The following is a 23827-nucleotide window of genomic DNA, read 5'->3' as shown; positions in this document are numbered from 1 at the left end:
TTTTTGCGATTTTAATTGAAAATATGACCAATAATTTCACAGAAATCTGGAATAATGGTTGTAATTAGAGTCTTGGTTTGTTTTGAGGTGTCGAAGTTTATCCAAATCTGCACATTTAGGACTAAACTGTTCCCTCTGCTGCTTCTCCTTCCTACACTGTCTGTTTCCCCCCGACCCAGGGCTGATGTCTGTGCTCCCTGGTGCCTGTCACATCAGGGGGGGCAATAACCCGTGAAATAACTGTTCTCTTTTCCCCTCACTCTCCTTCTCTCCATCCTGGTGTCCCCTCTCTCCCCCCTCCTCAGCCTCCTGCTCTCACTCAGCGCGCATCGTGCCGCTCCACTTCGCAGGCGAGCCGTGACGGCGCGTGTACACACACTTACATGAATGTTTGTTGTCAACTTTGGACAGATGCATGTTTGCCATATAATTTTGACAAGATGGCGGGTAAAAAAAAACAAACAGAGGGACTGGTACGGTCCTGTTAAAGGGCGAGAGATCCCCCTGCCTGCACCCTGCTCTCTGGAGAGCTGATCAGTCCTATTCCTGGGATGAGTACACACTCCCAAGGCAAACACTCCAGATTTAATTATAAGCTCCAAAGAGGATTAGTCTACACTTCTTTGTGTGTGTGTGTGTGTGTGTGTGTGTGTGTGTGTGTGTGTGTGTGTGTGTGTGTGTGTGTGTGTGCGCGTGCGTAGGGAGAGACAAAGGCAGGAAGTGGAGCGACGTTTCCCAACATGCAGGAATAAAAAGAATAAATACGATGATCTCACCTGGGTTGTGGATTGTAATCCCCTTCCAAATCTTCATACCGGTGCCTTGGTCGGGACTCAACCCCTCTGGGTGCCATCTAAGAGCAAACACAGGATATGTTAGATTCCTTGTTTAAACACTGAACAATCAAAGAAGCCCTGAACCCATAACTGCCTCCCTGGAAGTCATTTAGGTAGAGAGTAAATAATAAAAGAAAAAAAAAACTATATTAATGGATTCAAGCAGCTCATGTCCTTAGGCTGCATGTTTAACCTCAGTAATGTTTCAGTAGTCCAGTGAATTCATTCATAGAAAGCATTTAGAGCATGTCTGCATGGATCGCCTGCAGACATCCATGCAGGATTTGTGGGAAAAAAAAGAATTGAGAATCAAAATCCCTGAAATGCAACATCAGCCGTCATGTCACACGGCTAACTATTGGGAAGAACATGTTTTTCCCTTTATCAGCCACCTGGCTCATAATTATTCATACCTCCAGCAGAGTTAGATTTAAAATGACCTTTCTGAATATGCTTCTGACTGGCAGCACCAATTCACAACAAATGTCTATCCAAGGCACACAAACAGATCCAGTTTAAGTTGAAGAACATTGTCGATTCAAAGTTGATTAAAAGTAAAAAATATTTTAAATCTATTTCTGTAGGGGGGTATGAATAATTTAGAGTGTAAATGTATTTATCTGGCCTCAACCACAGCAGTCCCCTCCTTTCTTTAAGCTCTCCCTACAGATGGTTCCACACCGCAGCGGCACATCTGGTGTTTGATCAGCCTCAAAGGGCAGATGTCACAGTGGCGCTCATTGACCTCCACTTTGTATCCATCACCGTCTGAATCAAATTCAGCTCACTAATGGTGCCTAAAGCATGAGTGGACATTGGGGTCTGGCCCGAGCTCTCTAAACTCAATCACACAGACAGGAACCATTGTACCCTTCTTGGGAACAATCCGTGTCAGCCCAAACTGCTCTCACCGACCCCAATAATAACCAAACCTTGTTTAAATTACATGTTATTGCTAAAACATGATTTCTACCAAGATATTCTTAATGCTAAACCACTAAAACTGGACATGTTGATCTCAGAATTAGTTCAGAATATAAAAGCCTTTTGAATTCATGCTAAAAACACAAGTCATAAAAATATAGCAGCGTTAGATTGTAATTTCCATCTAACAAGCACAAGATTAATTATGCTTGGGAAAACTAAAAATACCTTTTCTTAAATGAAACAAAAACTTTAAAAGTCACCAGCATTGACAACTAAAGCGGAATAATTTAGCGCAGATTTTACAAGTGCATATGCTGCAGTTTCCGTATTTGTCTGAACCAAAAGTTAATCCCAGTGCCATTGGAAATACGCTGACAAAAGGAAACATGTCCTTGCATCATTTGCACTGACTTTTAATAAGTATTTTAATAGTAAGTATGTGTATTATTGGAGTTACAAATGACTGCTTGAGGCTGGTGTCTGGTAGGATATATATTTATTCAAGTTTGTTTAATCTTGCAAAACCTCCAGTTGCTTATCATAATAACATATGTTAAAAAAATACCAATGTTAATATTGACAAGTTGTGCATCCCTAAATCCCAGTGTTCAATATCACACACAGAACAATAAATCTATGAAGGACCAGCGGCCTGCAGTCAAACCCATTCTGCATGTCAATGCAGCAGTGCCACATTACCAGATATCATTAGCATGTCTGTATAATGTAGGCAGCTCTAATGTCTCTGAATGGCAGCCAGGAAGTAAGAGCACATCAGAGCTGCTGCTCTGTTTACTGGAGAGGCTCTGGGTTTGTGTGTGGTGTGTTTACGCCAACATTAGGGTAGTCTGCATGTCTGTGTGCAGCTTTAGCATCATGTTAGGAGGTGAGCACTCCCTCTTTGGATAGGAGTCTGTGTGAGAGCGACATGGGGGCCATTATGGAAAGAGATGCATAAAAGGGGCATTACTCCCTGGGAGAAGCAGGGACTCAGGTGGAAGACCTCTTATGTGTTTCTTTATGTATTGCAGGAAGCAGAGTAATAAATCTTCTATGCATCACGCGGCTGAGTGAGAGGTAATACCAGGAGAGTGATGAGGACAGGAGGAAATGTTGCTTTATATGGAATGATTGAAATTCTTTGTCCATTGATTGTATTACCATATTAGCCTGCAGCCATAGGTCCACGCACACACAAATTATGGATGTCCGTCATATAGACGGCCATTTCCCCTAAATTAGTCAGCTTCAGTGGCAAATCATGTGCCTTGAAAATGCTTCTGTGGCGTACCAAAACACACCCACCCACACACACACACAGACACACACAAACACACACTGAAAAGCCTCATTCTCGCTATGGCAATGTGAAATTCATCCTGGTTGGATTGAAAATGCAGCTGAAGAGAGAGGCGAGTAGATCAGGGGTGCCTAAATTGCAGATCGGGGGCCATTTGTGGCTCTGGGACTGATTTTGTGTGGCCCCCAAATGCAATTCAAGAGTGATACATATTTGGCTCAACCAGCACAGGTGGATGATACAGATGACGATTGTTTTAGAATTTGTAATCACGATAAAATTATTACCGGCAATCATTTTACAATGGATAAAGTACAAAAGTGTTACATTTTTGATAACCAAGCTTTCATAATAGAATCATGTCTACCCAGAGATTTTTAACTACAAAGCTTTTAAAGATGGGCTTCAACTCGATGTTTTTAAGCCACTTCTTAAAACACATTTTCACTGGCTACAATGTGAGATTAATTTGTTGGGCCTTCTTTTATGCTTCTATTTTTGCTTAGTTCGAATTATTATTTGTTGTTTTTGTCTGCAGCACTGTGGCCAATGGCTAAAGAAATTAATTTGATTTATTTATTAAACTTTGCTAAATACAGCAAACGTTTTGAAGCAAATCCTGTTCTTATAACTAAGAGTAAATTTGTTCAATCAAGCCCAAGAGTTTGAAAACAAGATGCCTTTCTTAATACAGGAAAGCAAGCAAAAAAAAATTATAATCATAATAATAATTAAAAAGAAAAAAAACGTTTGAAATCACAAAAAGAGTCGCTGTGATTTTAAATTTTTTCATTTTCTTGACCCAGGTGACAAACTTTGAACACCCCTGGAGTAAATAGCAGCAGGACAAACTCGACTGTTTCTCACGTAGAAAGTGATTCCACGTCCTCACCCTGAACCTGATGACATTCCTCTGTTGGTTTTCTAGTTATGGACGTAATGTCTTCTGCAGATGCTACTTAGCAGAGTGAGAGCACACAAATGATGGAGAATTTCCTGAGCATCACATGGTAAAACACTTTGAGTTCACATCTGTCTGCATGGATTCCTCACAATCAGCAGGTTTTAATCACTTCTTATCATGGAACAGAAACTGAACTCAAAGTCGAAAGCGAGTCTCCTCTCTTCTCAAGTGCATGATTGTGTCGAGTCACTCGATGCACCGCGATTCACCAGCTGCCAGCTCTGCTGACAGAATGCTTGGCATGTGTGCGAGTGTGAATGAGCAGAATGTCACTTTCCCATTTTTTCAAATTAGAAAAAACTTGGCCTTGACAGGGCCAGATGACACGTGCTGAAGCTGCCAGCTCTGGCGCCACAGCTGTCGCATTCATCACGAAGTATTGCCAGGGAAATGAATTTCTTAGAGCCCTTCTAGCGGCGCCTGTATATACAATAAGTTGCGAAAGAGTCCAAATGCTTTGACGGTAAGGCGTTTAGTGCCGTCGATTCTGTTCAAATGGCATAATTAGCCTCCTGTACCGCCATCCATCCATCCATCTTGGATGCTAATTAAGCGTGTGGAGCCTCCGCCCGGTACCCCCCATGCCCACCTCCTATTGGCAACCTCCGCACACCCGCCACGCATCCGACTGGCACCATGAAGCGCAAGCCATGCGATATCAATCCACCCCCCTCCCTAAAGATTGCTGGGAAGAAATTGTGCAGACTCGTCCCCATCATGAGAGGAGATGGAACGAAACAGGAAGAACAGAAGTGAGCTGGCACAGACGGGAAAACTGACAGGAGTTGTAAATATTTGGCATTCTCACAGGGGGGAAAACAACACAAGAAGCAGTGAGCCACAGTTATGCTAAGTGCTACTGCCACTGTTTGAAATATGGAGGCACTTTGTTGCATACCTGCAGCATTTTTAAACTGAAAATAAACCTTAAAATGTCAGACAAATTCAACACCGTTTCATCTTCGTATGTAGGATTTTTAAGTGATTGTATTCTTCATTTATCCAAGTAAAATAATATGTGAGGCTGAGACTCTTTTTACAGAAGGAGGCAACTAATGATATTCAGCATCAGCAGAAAAATCATCAACATTCAAATTGACCAAGTCAACTTTCTTGTCATCACATTAAAATCAACTAAAACATCCTCAGAGTAACAAATATGGCTGTACCTCCAAGAACTGAGGTAAGACTGTAAATATTAGCTTTGCAGTGGAGCTAACATTGTTTCTGACCATGTTTATGCATATTAAGGTATATTAGGTGTTTGAACAAGTTTTAAGCATTTTTAGAGGAGATCTGAAGGTCTGGACTGCAAAAATCTTTCTTCCACGGCTATCTCGGTCATTACTGCCAAATCTGAGGAGGCAGTTTGGACAAACTTGTATAAAATAGGATGTTTCATGCTCCTGTGAGGCAGCTTGTTGCCACGGAAACCGACTGATCAAGTTTTAATAAGAAAGGTCAAAGAGTCACTCACAGTTTAGTCAAGTCTAGTTTGTTGGCGTACCAGATTATGTTGAATTAAGAGCCTGTGAGTGTGTATCTCAAACAGGAGGCTTACTTGCCCTCCAGTGTACACTAAACACCCACACCTGGACCCGGCTCACTCCGAGCTCGTTAGCAGCAGATGGTAAACATATACACACACACACACACACACACACAGAAGGGGGAATGAGGGTTACACACACACTCTAAGCAGTCTATTTTGGTAATAGGCCAATCTACTGGTAATTATCCTCATTGTTAGTGTTTGTTTAGGTCTAAACTCCAGACCTCAGGAAAGATTTTCACATTTTATAGCAGTCGTGTTGAGGTTTTGGCTGGATGCACGTCCATGTGTGTCTCTGTGGTTTATTCTCTACATGCAAGTATTGAAATCGATAAATGTAAACTCACAACGGCTCCATAAACTCTCCTCTCTGTCTGAAGTTGTTTAAATAAAAGTCCAAATAAATTCAATATGTTTAGAAAAGTCGTTGGAGGAAAAAATAGTGTTTTTTTTCCTACCCCATTGTTTGAGTGGACAACGTAAACAGGGAAACCGTCGCTGTGCAGCCAAAGAGAACATTTGATTTGTTCAAGCAGCCGTTCGAAATAACATCCTTTAACTGAGCTATTCATCTCCGCATTCAGCTGATGAAACAGCTGTGCTCTCTTGGGGTTGCTCTGATTGTTAGCAGCTTATGATGCAACCTTAGTCACTGCATACCCAGGTCTCATGAATCTACATGTGTGCGACCATGGCAGTGACCATGCGGCGCTGTTTATTTGCTGAGTTTGTCTCCCTGTTCCTGTCTTTCTCTGTGGGTCTGTTTGCCTCCCCCCACTGTTTGTTGTAATAACATCCCAAAACGCCTGCCAGAGGTCTTGTTGTTCAAGCCCCAGTAGGTGTGTCGTGTTGTGTGGACGCAAGACACTCAAGTGGTTTCAGTTTATCTTTAACAAATGTGTGATTTAATCGTTGATGGTAGAAAAATGCTTCTCGTTTCTGCCATCTGGAGGCTAAATATGCCGTTTTCTCCTCTTTTTATTCATAGGACAAGAACATTTGCATATCATAACCAGCAGCAGCAGTGAATCCACCACCTTGAGCTACCAGAATATGTTTAGCTTGACCCGTTTGACCCAGAGGTACTTTGATGGAAGTCCAACTTCAGTAGCTCAATCTCAACTCTCTTGCCTTGCAGAAGTATTAGTAACTGCTCAAGTTTTTCACTTTGTTCCTTTTTACAACCACTCAACCTCAGTCTCTTTTATTGGGATTTTATGTGGCAGATCAACATAAAGTAGAGGATAAATTGTTAAGCAGTGTCTCTACCAGCTTTCCAAATAAAAAGTGTTTGACAATTCGTCTTTGCAAAACAGCTCAGTCAGATCGGATGGAGAGCATTTGTGAAAATGACTTAAAACAAATTCTCATCTGAACACTTGCTGTACTTTCTTTGACCAAATAGTGCAATTTGACATTTCGAAAATAAATTTGCTTAATAGAAACAGCAATTTTGAAAAAACTTGTTTTTGATAAGTTTTGGCTAAAGAATGAGGTGTTTTTTCTTTTGGTTGTATCGAAATTGGTTTATTTCAAAAATAATGAACCAATTTTTATTTTCCAAAAATTGTTTTTTTTGCACCTATGTTACTACTGGCGCAAACCATAAAGAAGAAGATGCACTACAGTTGTTAAATTGTATTTTTTCAACTTTAGCAGAATATCGATAACGTTTTGTAATTCATTTGTAATGGGAGCGCAGCTAATGACTGCCGTTTCTAGCACTACGCTTAGTGGAAAGTGAACCTCTGCCTTAGTTTCAAATCGCTGCAGCCTCACCGGTTTTATTCCCAGTATTTAACTCCACTAACTGTGACAAGGCCTGTAGATGAAAAACACCCTTGCAACAAGTAAACAAATAAAATCTAAATAAAAGACTTTAAAGTTTATTATTTTAACATAAAAATGGGTAAAAGTTCAAGGTGGTTGAATACAAGCCACTGTATCCCATTTGGTTTGGTTGCCACTTTGAGTTTTCTCACATTATAGGCTACAGAGTGGAAATCTCTACCTCAAGGACAACTCACTTCAAGTCCTTCTGGTATCTTAACTTGGAACAATGGATCTTCCTTTTGCAGGATGCGCCACTTGCAGATGTTTGCCAGCCCTGTAGCCTTTTGGCCCAGGAGGTTTCTTTGCCTCAAAGCTGACTGCTGGCAGTGCTTTTCTTTATGAAGCACAGCCAGATGAGAAAATCCCAGATTTGTCTAACAATTGCTTTCCTCCTCTGTGTGATAAAGAGGCCTGCTTATTGTTCCAGTCACTCCATTTAAAAGCCAGTTTGAGGAAATAACAAAGGCAATATTTGGCTTTTCTGATTAAAAAAAATGGTCAAGCTAGTATTTATAGAAGGGCAAAGAGACGATCAATGAACAGGGCTTCTGGTTCTTTATATTTGACGTAAAAACAGGCATACTGAGCAGATGTGGTTTAAGATGCTCATGAATCCATTTGTAGCAAAGCGAAATCTTAGCAGAGAACAAGCATAAGTGAGGAGGTGAATGGGGAGATTTCTATCAGCTTGCAGAAAGATCACACTCTGCAGTTTGCCCGTAGGCCAGAGACAAGCTGTGGGAATAAAGACAGACACCAAATAAGTCCCTGAAGGCCTCTGTTGGCCCAGATGGAGAACAGTGAAAGGGGGGGAAAAATCAGCTGGGTGCTGCACAGCATCAGAATGAAGAGACTTAAAACAAGGGAGGGGAATACAAAGCCTCTGGGCTGAGCTGGAGAGGCAAGGACAGAGAGGAGGAGTCCGTGGTTAGAATCCCTCATTGTGACTTTGCTAAAAGTGGAGAGGAAGAAAGGTGGGGCCCGTGTGTGGGAAAACTCTTTGTAGCGGTTGGTAGAGATGTAAAACTGGGATGTTCTTGCTGGTTTTTAACTAATAGGAGTGAAAGAAGTCATATTTTGACTAAAAACCTAATATGAAATGTATAATTGAAGCAAGTGTGTTCAAACTCTTGGTACCAAGCTTGTTCCTGGTGCAAGTGAACTCTACCAGGGTTGCACCGAGTTTGAGCCCGTTTGTGGTGCTCAGGCATGGACCGGTATGAAATTATTTTCTTTAGAATATTTTGATGTGAATGCATAGGTGATTGACCTCTTGCTACCAGAAACACTGCTGTTCTCAAAAAACTATTAGGATAAATGAGTTAATTTAACTAAAGTTTTATGTTAGCCCATCACCATAATCTCTACATATAGTCCCTCAACTTCGTCTTTAGAAGCTGCGTTGAGATCACATGTGCGATGCTGGAATGTCATCCCCTCCAGCATTAGTTCTTGACTACTTGATTGTTGGTACATAATTATTCATTAATTATTACATTACATTATTATGTAATTATTATTACATTACATTATTAATTATTACATTAATTATTCAGACAACATAAACTTCACCTTGAATTTAGCTAATAATGTCGACTTCTCTAGCTGCTGCTGTTCGTAAGCACATTTTTTACATAGAGCAATGTTCTTCCGACCAAGTTGTCAATCTTACGTTTGCCGTAGTATTCCCACATCGTCATAATACTGCAGCAACACAAGCGATACTGTAGGAACAATACGACGTATAATTTTTGTAGTTTTGAAACTGACTATTTTATATGGTGGTATGAAACCAGTAACCAATCCATACCTATTAGTGCTCGAAGACAGGATCTCAAGGAGTAGATGTGGTGGACCTCGGGGTTTTTGCTTTTTCTGATATCATGCGTTTCTATTTGCATCTTCAAGCCATGACCTTTGTCTTTATCGGCATCAACACTTGTTAAAACTCAGTCTTTTCTCCATTGAAGACGTTGCAGTGTCTTCCTTTGGATTTTTGGTAGGAAGAAGCAAAAACTGGACTGAGGGATTTAGGACCATGTTTGCATTAATGAAGGACTGCATGTCCTTTCTAGCAGGGGAATCCCTAGAATAAGCAGAAACCCTCTGGGATGTCAGGTTTCCCTCTAGGAGCTACTACCTCTGTGCTCCATTTTTGGATAATAAGATGTTGAAAATTGTGTTAAAAAGACTACAGCCAGACTGCATTGCCTTTGTCTGTAATTTTATCGATTTCCTCCAAAGTATTGATGCTTTTGTCCATTTATAATTGAGCATGTAGGTTTACAAAAGAAAAAGATAAAACTACATGAGTGCTTTGGGACATTTCATGGCATATTTTGTCTCTTTATTCGGCTGTGGAAGGAGTCCTGAATTGAATCAATTGACTTATTTCCAGCTGACAAAAGCTCCTGTTTTCTCTCCGAGATGAAACTTGGCACGCTGGCACGAGTTTAAAGGCGTTTGATCGGCAAACAATACCCAAATGGTACGAGGCAATTTCACTCGCTTTTAAGAATAAATCAATTTGTTTTGAGAATATTCATGAGCAATCATTTCCAGATAATGCCTTAACTCGGGAATGTTTCAAGGTATTGGTGCAAGACGCAATTACATTTGCAATGCAGAGCGAGGAATTATCTCACCTGAATGGAGAAAGAATGAAATGAAGTCTGAATACCAGAATAAATACCTAATGTTTAGGGATAATCTCTGCAGCGAGACTTTCACTTCATAATTATCCTTCCTCTCTACATTAGCAGGGCCAGTGTTCCCGTAGCTGATCACACTGTTGTTTTCTTTGGGCTATTCTGGGAAGAATGAGCTAAACACTAACTTGTGGCTTGAACTGTGCAATTTTATAGACCAGAATAGCAGCCTAGGGACAACGAGCCTTTAATCAGAACAGGGTTCAGGTTTTTCCAGTGGGTGAAAACAGAGAAAGTGCAAGAAGGGCCGGGTTCAACTGTACGAGAGCAATCTGGAGCCTAGAATCAGACTGAATTGGTTGTAATTGGTGAATTAGGAGGTTTTCCTCCAAAGGGAAACTGTGCGTGATGTGTCGGCGTGCATTTGGCTGCAGCCTCCTGCAGTGAAATGAACTTTGAAAGCGGCTTCAGTTTGGTCAGAGCTGAGGTTGAAAGCCCTTTTTGATCAACACTGTGTGTGTTGCTCTGTTTGGGATGTGTTTTTATGCGTTTGTGGTGTGCCACCTCGTAAAAGTCTTGTTATAAAACAAGAATAGGACTAAATATGTGTGCCTTGTTCGATTTATACACTAAACTCACTTGTGTGTTTCTGGTTGACTGCACACTGACAATTGCTTAGAAAAGTACTACGCAGGATTTTTATCCAACTTTCTCAGCCAGGAGAGAGAGAAGGACAGTGAAGAAAACATGGAGCGCCTGCTGCAGGTGCATCCTTCAATGCATAGTGCGCTCACGAGGGGCATATGCTACCCTGATTAACACAAACATTAGGATGACATTAGTGCTGCCTCCCTCAGAGAAACACCCCCAGAGCAGCTGCTAGCTCTTCCTCACCTTCTTCAATATGCACAAACTAGCATCTCTGCCTCCCACTCACTGAGGAAAATTGACATTTTGCAACTTTTCTTTGGAGAAAGTTGATAATGAATTGATGGGAATGTTCTTGTTCTTGTTACTTCTCTATATATTTAACTTTGGTGTCATAAAAACAATATTCAAAAATTTTAATGTTGACAATTAGAATATTTGCCTTCAACTTGCAGAATATCAGCAGTTTGTTTTGTTAGAGCTGTGATGCCATTTTTTGCTATCAAGAGAAATCAAAAGAAAGAGGAGTGTGCGTGCTCGGGCCGATGTGTGTCTTTGACTGACAGTCAAGCCAGCAGGGGAGCAGAGGCACAAGAACGACCTAAATGTGGCTTACAAGCTGCAGACAAAGGAAAATCTGTCTGAATATTAACATCCACGCCGAACTGATGTTACCAGCTCGTTTTTCCGACGGTTGCTGCCTGTTTGCATCAACACGGGGATCAGGTGCAGGATAACACATGCGTCCATCCGTGTGAATAAAAAGCAGACATGACAACCCTCATTTGGATTATTGTTTAAAGCTTGAGGGTAATTCTCTGTGTGTGAGCGAGAGAGTGTTTTGGTTAATCAGACCGTTTTGTGGCTCGTAGCCAACGTCACAATCAGCCATCGCCAGAACGATGATGTTTACTGCTTCATCCTAAATGAAATGTTAGTTCTGGCAGGAGGCCATAGTTTATGCTCTTTATCTACGGAGGCAGAGCTTCAGCCATGGAGCTGAGTAGAGTGAAATAGGTTTGTCCATTTTATAGTTTTGTTGGTGTTCTTCTATTCAAATGTTTGTAAAAACAAAAAAAAGTTAATATCCTTTTGAGCTGAAACAAATAATCAATTATAGAAATAATTATAAACTAATTTAGTAATCGATTAATGGTTAATTGGAGTATAGGGACTCAAACAAGTCTCTACTTTTTTGAGCATGCCATCTCAAATGGCATAAGGTTAGCTTCACTGGTTTAAACTAAAAAAAAAATAAGAAAAGCTCTATTAAACCTCTTTTCCTTAATGCAAAAATCAATCTGTGAATTATCAAGTGTACAACAAGAGATAATATAAAATGTTTATTTAAAAAAGGAATTGAATTATTTATCTGCATCTTTTTTAATATGGTTTAAAAAAAGTTAAATAAAAAAAAATCAGAATGTGCCAAGTTTTTTAACTGCTTAATCGTCTGAAAAACCGATTACTAAAATAATTGACAGTTCTCCGCTAATATTATTGTAGTTTTTTTTTTAGTATAATTTCTCTGCTTCCACTTCTGTCCATCTCTGCAGATTTCCACAAGACACCATCACTTCTCTGGCAAATCCTCCAGCAGGACTGGCCTGCCAGAGTGCCTGAATCCTTTATGAGTCAACCTGAACCTGTCAGATAAAAGCAGTGATGGCCTGTCACCGGGATAAAAAGGTAAACTAACTATATCAACACCAATACCATAGACAGTTCCCAGATTTCTGACTTTTATTTCCACTCTGGAGTTGTTTCAGTCACAGATGAATAACTGGGGGTTCATTAGGACTGTGGGCACAGAGAGAAAAACATCATTGGGGGGCTTTGGCTTGTGTTCATGATGCGCCCTGCACAGTTTAACACACTGCCCGTATACGTGTGTGCGCGTAGGCCATATATCACGGTGACAGGCGGGTGCGTGTTTACTTAATGATGTGGGGGTTTATTTATGAAGTGATGGCCGACATGCAGGGGGGGTGGAGGGAGAGATTGAGACAGCCCGAGGATGTGACATTAAAATATCATCAAGGTGATGGATGTCCGTGCACAAAACATTAGAGACAAGTACAAAAAAAGCAGCTGCGTAGCAGATGATGAGTTGTATCTGGAGTTGGGTGAGCGCTGCACTGCGTGCATGTTTTCTAATGACTGAACGTGTCATTGCAAGTGCAGTTTTCAGCGACTTCTCTGGGCATTTAAGGTGGCATATGTGCAGTTGCTGTTGGCTGTATTGCTCAGGGTGATGTCTTATGTGTTACTCTGTTACATAAGGAGTGAAGAATGCAAGTTCACATGATGCAAATCATTCAGTTTTTAAAACTGGTTGCTATAAGATCGGTGCAGGTTTATCGAAATTCATTTTAGTCACTGTGAAGTCACTTTTTGTCCAATTATTGCAAGTAGAGAGCAAATGTGAAGCTGACAAACAGGATTTCTACAGCCTAGGTGTAAGAGTTTGCTGTTAAATAAAATCTTATACAGGGTGGGCCATAAGTTTCCATACATACAAAAGAATAAACATTTTATATTGGACAACTGTTTTTATTTTTGTGGGACTCTGTGTCTTGGACCACTTTGTGGTTGATCTGCAACATTTCCAGTTTTCTGAAACTTGCAAATAAGTTTTGCCACAGTATCGTGTGTGATGCTCGTTCTGTGTTTTCTGTTAAAGCAGTCGCATGTGCAACCATGCGACTGCTTCCCGATCCAGTCATCAGTATAATTTTAATTCTTTGCTTTTTTGTCAAATGCATCTTTTTGGGTATCTGAAATATAAAAGAAATATACATTTTACATTCTACTATGTATGGAAACTTATGGCCCATCCCTGTAGCTAACATTAAACTGGAAAACATTTGATTATGTCAGCCTTAGTAAAAACAGCTGATTACTAAAAACCATGTGATTGCATCGATGTTGTGATACATTGTGGTATTTTCACTTAAAGCTGCCTTATGCAACACTGTGACAAAAAATGTTATTTTATATATTTGTTGAAACTGTCACTATGTTGTTATATATATATATATATATATATATATATATATATATATATATATATATATATATATATATATAGAAACAACCAATCAGAGCCAGGAGGCAGGTCTTAATGATGTCACTCACCTCTGTGTGGCGCTGATCAATCCCTGTAACATTAAGTTGTTTCTCTTCCATTAGTACAGTAAACAGCGGGTACATGAGAATGATTGACAGCACTAAGACCCTCCTCCTGCCCGTCTCATACTGTCACAGCATGGTGACAGTTTTAACAATTTAAAGCTATAGTATCTTTTTTAAACAATATGTTTTCTCCCTGTGGTCTTACTGCTATCTGCAGAAATACACCACTCTGTCAGAGACAACCAATCAGAGCCAGGTCCAGGGTCTTACCACTGTTCACACCCTCTCTCTTGCTCTCTGATAGGCTAAAGCTGGTTCACTACAACAGTCTGCCATGAATTGCCATATTGCTTTAATGGTGGCAAGTGGCCAGAGCAAAATACAAAACATTGCTAATCATTTTGAGCTCATAAAATATAATCTTGGTAACCTTTGATTTTATCATTGTTAATATCCTTTTCTAGTTACACAATAACATTAAAGTGAAATCCAAAAATAATGTGTATGTCTTCTAAATAAGCAAAGGAACCACTGCATAATCATAGAGTCGACTGGAGGAAAAAGCTGGGACAACATTTTCTGAGAAATGGGGCGTCTGCAGGAAAATGTTCCAGCCAACTCATCTCATGGAACAAAGGAGATGAAACTTGCCATGTACTTTCAAGCCTTAATTGGCCATCAAGACATTACAGAGAGTCTATCATTAGCATATAGAGAAAATAGAGTGAGTGCTGCTCTGTGATTGGCATAATTACAAGGATGACCTATCCACAGACAGCGAAACATGGCGGAGGGGTCAAATTAGAGACGGATGTGGAGACAGATACATAGGAGGATCCGGGGTTAGAGGGAGGAAACAAAGGGACATGAAGTCACTTCTGAGCACAGTGACACTTTCAAAGATCTTCAACTCATCTCAGACTGCTAAATGAAGAGTCCTACATAAAGAGCCCATAGCCTTTCATCCCCACTTTTGTTTCTATCTCTTTATTCTAGTGAGCTAGCCCTATCTTCTGGCTCAGAGGAGCCAAAGTAGACATACCCGTCCCTTTCAAACGCACATAAAACACTCTGAGAGGAAGAATGGCACTCCTGGCCTTGTGTGGAGAGCTTCGAAAACAGTTTTTTTTTTTTTTTTTTATGTTTCAAGGCTGCAGATACAGGCGAGCATAAAAGAGCAGCGCTGTGTGGCGGAGGTGGCGAGGAAGGTGACGGCTAAAAGCCTGATCAAACAAGGCCGATGCGAGCAGCTCGCTCAAGTGGTCTGCATTTACGCTCCACTCATACCACACACAGACTGGAAATAGGCAAATGTGGAGTAATATCCTGCTGAATCAAACACCGATAGCTCCACTTTGTCGGCAGCTGAAGGTGAACAACCCTCAGCGTATGAACAAATGAGCCCACTTCTGCCCTCTGCTTCACTCTATTATAGCCTATGTAATAAAGAGTTAGTCCTATTTTGTGTTCAACTTAAAACAAACTCTAAATTTATCACATTTTGTCAGATCAACTCAACTTTGTCTGCTGATATCCCTCCATTTATTTTTTAAAACAAGTTTGAGGAGAAACCTGGGTAATGTGTGATGAAGCATCAGAAAAATTGAAGAGTACATTTCAACCAAAACACTATTTTATTTCACAAATTATTAGTGTCGACATTGATGATGATTATTTAGTTTTTGTTTTAAATTTCTGAAATAAATGCTAATGCTAACCGTAGCTCATTGCAGCTGTTTGCTATCATAGATAAGCTAAAATGAGTGATCAGTTTTTATTAACCTATTTGCTTAACAAAAACGTCCCTAATTTGGGAGTGTTTGACAGATTGTAGACATGTGAATGTCTACATAGAGTTCTGGTTATTTTTCTAGAGGAAATAAAAAAAATGTAAATACAGAAACTTTCTGGTGTCATGTTTTTCCTTTTGTTTACCTCATATACAGTTATCCTCAGTGTTTTACCGTTTCCATTCACACCGTGAATGTGAGCAGGTTTGTGCGACTGCAGCAGGAGTGTTTCATTATCGGGCTCCTCAGGGGAGGAACCTGCTGAGGCTTCTCACTATGGACACCACTCTTTTTTTTTTTTCCCCTTGTCGTACAGAAAAAAAACAACAAAAAAACAACATTTCGATCAGAAGCTACAGTGCATACTCACTGCGCTTTAATTGCATCAAAGTTCCTGCGCAGGCAAACTGAGAAAGGAACGCAGGGAGCACAGGAGGTTATGTACTGAGTGACAGAACCCTGCAGGCCTAAACGACAGAAACTGTGCCATGCCTGGGAGGGCCTAATGAAGACTGATTCACAGGACTGCATTGCTCAATAAACACTAACTACAGCAGGTGAGGAGGGGAGCACAGCTGGAGGCAGGTCGTGTCAGCTGATTGGATATCAGCGACACCGTCTGTAAATCCATCTCATATTTCCCACATGGCTTTGCATCTGTCTGTGCTCAGGTGGATTACTAAAAGATAAATGAATCCAGGTGTGCAGAAATGCCTTTGCAGATCACTGAGGTTTAGATGAAGAGCGTCTGATTGGATCAAAGTGTGATTTTCTGCATCTTTAGGCTGACCGTAAAAAACACCCTTGTTTAAAATGGGTGATAAATGGCTATCGATTCACAGGCTGAGTATGCTGAGTTTGCGAGTGTAAAGAAGTAAATCAAATGATTCCTCAGGCTGGATCAATGACGGTTCAGGGACACTTAGCTCTGCAGCTTAAGAGAGGCAACGAGCAAGTCTGGCGTTTTAGTGCACTGCTGCTTGAGGAAGGAAAAAATAGTATGCTAACTCACCCGATTTGGGTCGTGCTCCAGAACTCTGCGTCTCGCCGCCTCCAGCTCTTCGTAAGCCGGAGCGGCTCGGGCCTGCTGGTACTCCCTACGCAATCCCTGGATCCGCTGATCGCTGAGGAGAGAAGGAGGCAACATCACAATTAGGCAGACGCAAGAGGAGATGATTAATTAAGACTTGAAGGCTGGAGTTAAAGAGTAAAAACAGGTCAAAGAGGAAGCATATGAGGCTTAAACTTTCATTACATTGACAAGTTGTCTATCCCAGCTGCAGCAGCTGCTGACAGCACAGGAAGGGAGAATATTCAGAGGACAGCCTGAAGAGAAATTTCTACACCTGACAGAAAACCCGGTGGAGAAAATGGAAAAGAAACAGTAGCAAATAAACACTAAAACCACTCCAGTCAGACTAGGCTAACACAAATAAATAAATAAATACATACATAAAACCCTAAAAAACAGGAAGTACTGGTGTAGAGTGATGGGAACAGGACAGAATGGGGACAAAACTTAAAGAGAAACATCACCATCATGCTCACTGGACCTTAATGCTGGATAAGCTTCACACACCTGAGAGTACAAGCATAAACCAGGGTGGGAATGAACACACACGAACACACAAAGCCATCGACAAACATCACACACCTGAGCGAACACAATCCCAGTCTCTGATCTGGGTTTACTGGTGTCTGAGGGAAAAATGGCGGCCGACTCCAACACCAATAATTTGCTCTCAGAAGTTGTTTGCAATTATTTCTGTCATTAAATGTTTTGTCCTCTGTGTTCTTTTCTATAGAAAGTAGGGTTACAACTCATTATTTAATTTTGGTGATTAATCTGATTAAATAGGCACAGTCTGCAGATTTGTCATTTATGCCTTTTTTAAACAATATTAGAAATGCATTAAGACATTAAAATTATTTGTTTACAAAGAAACAAGTAATTCAATTTCTTTTTTTGTTGCAGAAATTGATCCAGGTGAAGCTGAAACAGATGCCACCTGAGGAGTTTTAGGAAAAACATATTCATTAAGTTTCTTTTTAATCTTAAATGCAAAACATATATTCCTGTAGAGTTTGGGCTCAGTATGCTGTTCTTTTAGGAATTGGCCATTTTTGAGTATGTATACTCCAGTTAATTAATTAATTACTCAGTAGGTTATTTCAATAATCAATTCATCACAATGCAATTAATCATTTCAGCACAACATTAAAAAGTCAAGTAAATTTTACTGTATTGATTCAACTTGACTGTAAATGGATCTGAATCTGACTGTATTACACTGGAATCAAACTGGATTCTCTATAACTTGAAACAAATAAAATACTTGAACTGAATCAATCAGAACAAACATTTAAACAACAAACTTTCCAAATCAAGAACAAAGTCTGTAAAACCCAAAACAACCAATCAGGGAGGCTTTATGCCGCCTGATAAACACCAAACCTCACTTCCAATAGTCTGGCAGATATTGACCAGTGGGGAGGAAGAGCTGAGGCGTGAGGCAGACAGAGCTTCATTAGCGAAGTACATCGCCTACATGCTTAAGTCTCTCCGGCGACCCTGTCTTTAATTAACAAATCTGCGCGAGAGTGTGTTTTTCTGCACGACTACAATCTCAAGGTTGTATAAAAGTGTGTATCTGGACGTGAGCTCATTTGGTATGCGGGACACTCGGTGAGGACGTGCTTCTCATCATGCGCACGTACTCTCACTCCATGCAGCCCGTCTTCCAGCCGTCTCACTGGGGACGGACGGGCTGAGTCACTCAAACTTCTGAGCCACTATGTTTATATTCCAAGTGTTGTTCCCATGCTGCACAAATCTGTGTGTGTGTGTGTGTGTGTGTGTGTGTATCTGCTGGCACAAAACTCGGCCCTGATATTCTGCCAAGAGGGGGCAACTCTCTAAAGTTTCTGTGCTGCAGTGAAACGCCTGTGCAGATTTTTCTGCTGCATACCGACAGTCATCAGCCTGGCACAAAAACCTAAACATAAAAACAAAGCTTTTGTCTCATTTATCTGCTAAATTTACCAACCAGTATCACCTGCACACAAACAAATATATTCAGAGAATAGATGCAGGTTGTCTTGTTTTTCTTTTCCTTTTTTTTCCTCGACGCCACCCGTCTTCCAACGATCCCATTAGCCAATCCCTGGGCTCGTAATTAGGTCTGCCATTTTGATTGAGCGCTCGTGTCGCTCTCCAAATGAAACAACACTGTAATTATCTCATTATGCCGCGGCCTCCATCACTGACAACGGCAAATATTATCATATTAATGGCTGAGGACAGAGCCTGATTCTGGATAAAACGTTAGTGAGGAGTGATTTTGGAGGTGGCTGAGGTTTGTGAAGAAGCACTGATGGCTGAATGAGTGCATCTGGTGTGTCCAGTCACCCATCTGCAAATTTTTTCTTTAATAAATAAGAATATCATTAAAAAATTATTTATTTCAATAACAATTCAAAGAAGAAATTCCTCTCTCACAATGTGACATTTGTTTTGCTTGCATGTCATAAATTCAGCCTTTTAACAAAGAGATGTAGCCAAAGATCTAGGTGGAAAGTTTAGTTGAAGGAAAAGGTTTTGGGTTTGTGAAGCAAAATCTGTGCAAGAGTTTGGAGGAGATTTACTAGGACTGATCACTGCACACAGCAATGATCACAGGTGTAATAAAATAGTACTCAGCATTATATACAATCACTGTTTTTTGCATCATTTATTTGATCACAAAACATGTCTGACTAGGCACTGGGACAGAAAATAGATTGAGATTAAATGTGGAGAGAAAGAAGGCATGAGGGAAAAAACACAGCAAAGACCAACACAGGAAACTTAGAAACAACCACAAAAATATCTATAGTGAGACTAAAAGCGACAGTTTTGTGAGAAAGTCTGAGTAAAGCCTCCTATCCTGCGGTGCGAGGCTGTGTGAGGGCAGACTAATTAGGAACCGTGCGCTGCTGCTGGCTGATTTAGCGACTTGTTCAGGCTGTGGCCGGCTGATTTGAGGAAAAAGTTTGGGCTTGGATTTTCCCTCACATCAAACGATGAGGTTTGTCTGACTTCTTGGTGCAACACTGGAGCCAGACGGCGACTCAGAGAAGCTCAAAGCTTAAAAGATGTTCTGATTGCCTTGCTGAACTGTCCACATTATCCCTGACTGCAGTTCGTCTGGTACATACAAACTTCTAAAAACACAATAAATTTTACTTCCTTCAACTCTTAACTCCTAAATCCAAAAAGAGGAAGAAGTTCTACCATCACAAACACAAACATTTGGAGTTTGCTTAACTTTTGGGGGGCTTTAAAAGGAATTGTTTGCTTTGGTCTGATGAGGCTAAATTTGGAATTTTTCAGTAAAAAACACTCCTGGACTGTCTGGTGTAAAACAAAGGATGGCTGTTTAAGATTATACTATTTCTGTCACTAGGTTTCCAGGCATTATAGAATCTAGTTGATTAACCAACTAAACCAAAAATGATACTTCACTGATTCTTTAAGGTATATAACAGAGAATAAAGTCTAAAATCAATGTAGACAGCAATCAAAGCTCCTCATCAGCCATCTTTGTTTATAAATCCTTGTGGATGTCAGCAGAACTGCAGGAAAAAGTTAAAAAATAAGCAGACTTGAAGCAACAGCTGCATGCAAACATTCTGACTCTGAAGTTCAAGTAATCACTTCAAACTACCCAACTATTTCCAGAAAACATGACCAGAAGCACCTGAAACCATATAAAACATGTGTTTTTGATTGTGTTTATGGAAAAATAAAACACTTTCAAACTCTGTAAATCCTGCAAGCTGAAATGAGAGAGCACAAGTAAAATGGTGAGCGGAGCTTAACGGGCATCCAATACTTATGACGTCTTGTTCTAAAGTGAGTTTCATTTCCGCTTGTCCTCAGGCTGAGGCGGCCTGGCAGAAAACAACAATATACCTTTTGCTAACATCTTTTACCTTCCGTCTGGATGCCAGTGAAACTTTTTCCTCAAGAGCTGTGAAATCACACAAATCAGCGTCTTGTGGATTGTGTAGCATTGTCTGATAATATTTCAGTAATTAGTCACACCTGTCCAAAGTGATTTAAGATGCCTACTTCCTGGCGGTGTCAGGTAAACTCAGAGGCATGTAATCCTGCTGCCGTCGCTTGAACCATGGCGGAAATGCAGAAACGCGCTCCCAGATGTGTCACTTATGTAGCCGACAAGCTAACCCTGGGCTTCCTTTTCTCTGGCTTTAACAACACATCTCTGCACTCTAACCTCCCGCTCGCTCGCTTCCCTTTCATCTCGTCTCCCTGTTTTTTCACTCGCTCGAGCTACAAAGACTGCCTTCTGGCTAATAAAATTTGACAAGCATAGCCAACCTTTTTTCTCCACAGGTCAGCCTCTAGCAAAGCTCTAATCAAATGTGACGCTCATCAGCGTACACACCTGCCATTGAGGGCCTAATGAAAATGTCTGACAGTAAATTAGGAAGACAGAGCTGCGAGTCCACTCACTGTTGAGAGGGAAGGGGGCAGGAGAGGGGGGCGCCAACATGTTTCAGTTAGTCAAACTTTGCAGGCAAAGGCAATCAGCGCACTGATGCAGAGGCACATTTAGCAACAAAGATGGGCTGCGTTCGCCGGCCATCTTCTACATGTTTAATGAGCACATTTGCAACTATATCATTAAAACTGTAAGATGTGAAAGGAAAAGCTCGCCTGCAGCAGACTACTGGTGGACCATAAGGTCAACCAGAGATGTAAAAGGCTTGCATAAATTTACAGTACATCAGCAGCAAGCTGTAATTTGTCCTGCAGTGGTTAAAAACGGCAGACCGCACACAGCATTGTTGCTAGGCTACGCTAGGCTTCTTAACCAATATAGTACATGTTGGTGGCAGCGTCTATTTCTGACTGTGTGACTTATTGGGTGCTTTAAGGGATTTATGACACTTTAAGAGCCTCTTGTTTAAGGTCATCTCTCAACACCTGAATCTGATTGAAGCCTGGAATTTGACTAGGCCACTGCTTAGCTTGGATTTTATTCTTTTTTTAAGCCATTCAGAGAAGCTGCACTCTGGATTATTGTCCCTCTTAATGAGCAGATTTGGCTCTTTACAGAAGACAATTTTGGATACAAATACGTCTAAGCTCTCTATATGTTTTAAAATCAAAACAAGAAAAAGCAAAGTCTTGGATAACATTGTTTTAAAAGTAATAAATGGTAGAAATACATTTGTAAAAGTCTTTTTATACCTGACATCAGACATAACTTACCCTTATATGATATTTTTAGGCAAACTTTTCATTTAAATATCTCCTGGATTTTATTTAAATACAGAATTAAGAATGAATTTTTATTCGTCTCATTAAAAATGACTTCATTAATACCAAAGAGAAAGCTGTCAATCTAACACACTCATGGGTAAATGTGTCAGATAAAATTATGCTTCACTTTATAGTGATTGAACAACGTTTACCACTCAACATTTCCTATGAATAAAATCAGAAAGTGATACAAATGAAAAGTTTCCCTCCCAAAACTTTTAGTTTGCACTTTTATCTTCAGGTCCTCCAGTGAGTAAAAGCTGCAGCTCACTTTTCCTATTTGGCGTCATTTGAAGTCCATTGCATCATTTTGCAACATCACAATTATTGTCTTTATTCTTGAATGCCACGTGCAAACGGCTAAACCCCTCATTCGTTCACCACCGTTTGGTTTTATTTTCAGAAAACCCGAACGGAGTCACCGTCTTTAAATTTAATATTAAAGATCTCCGTCTCTAGAGACGCCGATACATGTGGAGTTAAGCTAAAGAGTGTTCGTCATCCATCATGTTGACGCTTGAAGCCGCCCTGTTTCAACGATGAGGGGGAGAACCAGATAGGTGACACATCCGCAGAAACGGAGCGAGTACGAGGGAGGAATGGAGGACGGGGAGAAAACAGGCTGGTAATGAAGTAGCCAGCAGTAGTGGATGAGAGCTAAAGTGGTTTAACAGATCTGTCAGCCTGCTAGACTGTGGCTAATTATCCCCCCTCCTCTTTATCTGCATCTACTCCTCTGTCACTTCTTCTTTCTCTTCTGAATCTACTCTGCCTCGCATCTTGCGTCCTCTTCGTCTTTCTTCCAGCTTTCTCTTGTCTCTCTTTCCCTCCGTCTGTTGCTTCTTTCCATTCCCATCTGTCTCCTCCCCGCACCCGGCCCCATCTTTCTCTCTCCCTCTTTTTCTGAATCGTCTATTTCTGGATGAGATCGGGCGTCTGGGGCTTAGCGTTTGATTTGCAAGTCAATAGTCATTTCTGTCAGGGAGTTTAAGTTGAGGGAAGTTTTAATGTGGCCTGTATTATTTCACACAGGAAATTATGAATTTGCATTAGAATCCTCGGTGGGCTTCCTCGTCTTTTTCCTCGCTCACATACAAGAGTAGCAGTGAGTTAAGGTTTCAAAACCCTCAGCAGTAATAAGCAGCGTGTCTGCAAGCCTGAAACCTTTGTTAGACTTAAAATGAAGTCCTGTGACATCCAATATTTCACTATATAATAGGTTTTTTTTCCCTCAAATCAATTGATTTTATCATTAAATTACTTTGAAACATCCCACTGTTCCTTTCTGACATAGCAACGCGGGGCTATTTAAGCTGAAATTTGGGTAAAAGCATAAAAAAAGCAAATGTCTGAACAGTGGATTTAATATTCATAAATCACCAGGATGCTCAGCTTCTTGTACTCCATGGCAACCGACTCGTCTCGTCTGATTCTTTCTTCGAAATCGACACAGTAATTTACACAATTGTTTCAAAGTCTTGCTACTGATAATTTGATGCTGATGTGTTCAAAAGTTAAATACGTCTTATTCATAAAACCAACTCTGACATATAACTTCACAAGGTGGTCAACTACCCTGATTTTTACTTTTATTTTCTTTTGTAACATAGTTGTCATTAAATTATTACTTCATTCTACTATTTCTGTGCCTTTATTCTGGTAATATTATGTGATTGTGTATTATTCTCTTTTCTTTCAATAATAAATATGAATAGTTCATGGTACAACTAAAAGAAACAAAGGATCTGGACTGTATAAATGAATTATTTTACACTTTGTACTGAACTTACATTTTTAGGTGCATATCCACTTTGATGCATTTTAAATGTTGTTTTTTAAAGTAAAGTTTTCAGTCATTCAGTG

At 40.4% G+C, this 23827-nt stretch overlaps 1 protein-coding gene across 1 annotated transcript in view; it reads right to left on the bottom strand.

Annotated features, from left to right (window-relative positions):
- The window catches only part of pard3ba (par-3 family cell polarity regulator beta a), a 126683-nt gene that overhangs the window by 12274 nt on the left and 90582 nt on the right, over nucleotides 1-23827 (bottom strand). The window contains exons 22-23 of the mRNA XM_088013764.1: nucleotides 16646-16757; nucleotides 777-853 (exon numbers count right to left, since the gene is read on the bottom strand). Of these exons, the coding sequence (XP_087869890.1) occupies nucleotides 777-853; nucleotides 16646-16757 (189 nt within the window). The remainder of the gene's footprint in view (nucleotides 1-776; nucleotides 854-16645; nucleotides 16758-23827) is intronic.

Source organism: Poecilia mexicana, unplaced genomic scaffold (genome assembly GCF_051168715.1).
Source record: "Poecilia mexicana isolate PSO_F unplaced genomic scaffold, ASM5116871v1 scaffold_2, whole genome shotgun sequence".
NCBI lineage: Eukaryota > Metazoa > Chordata > Actinopteri > Cyprinodontiformes > Poeciliidae > Poecilia > Poecilia mexicana.
The sequence above is the reverse complement of the archived record's forward strand: the minus strand, read 5'-3'. Positions and strand labels throughout refer to the sequence as shown.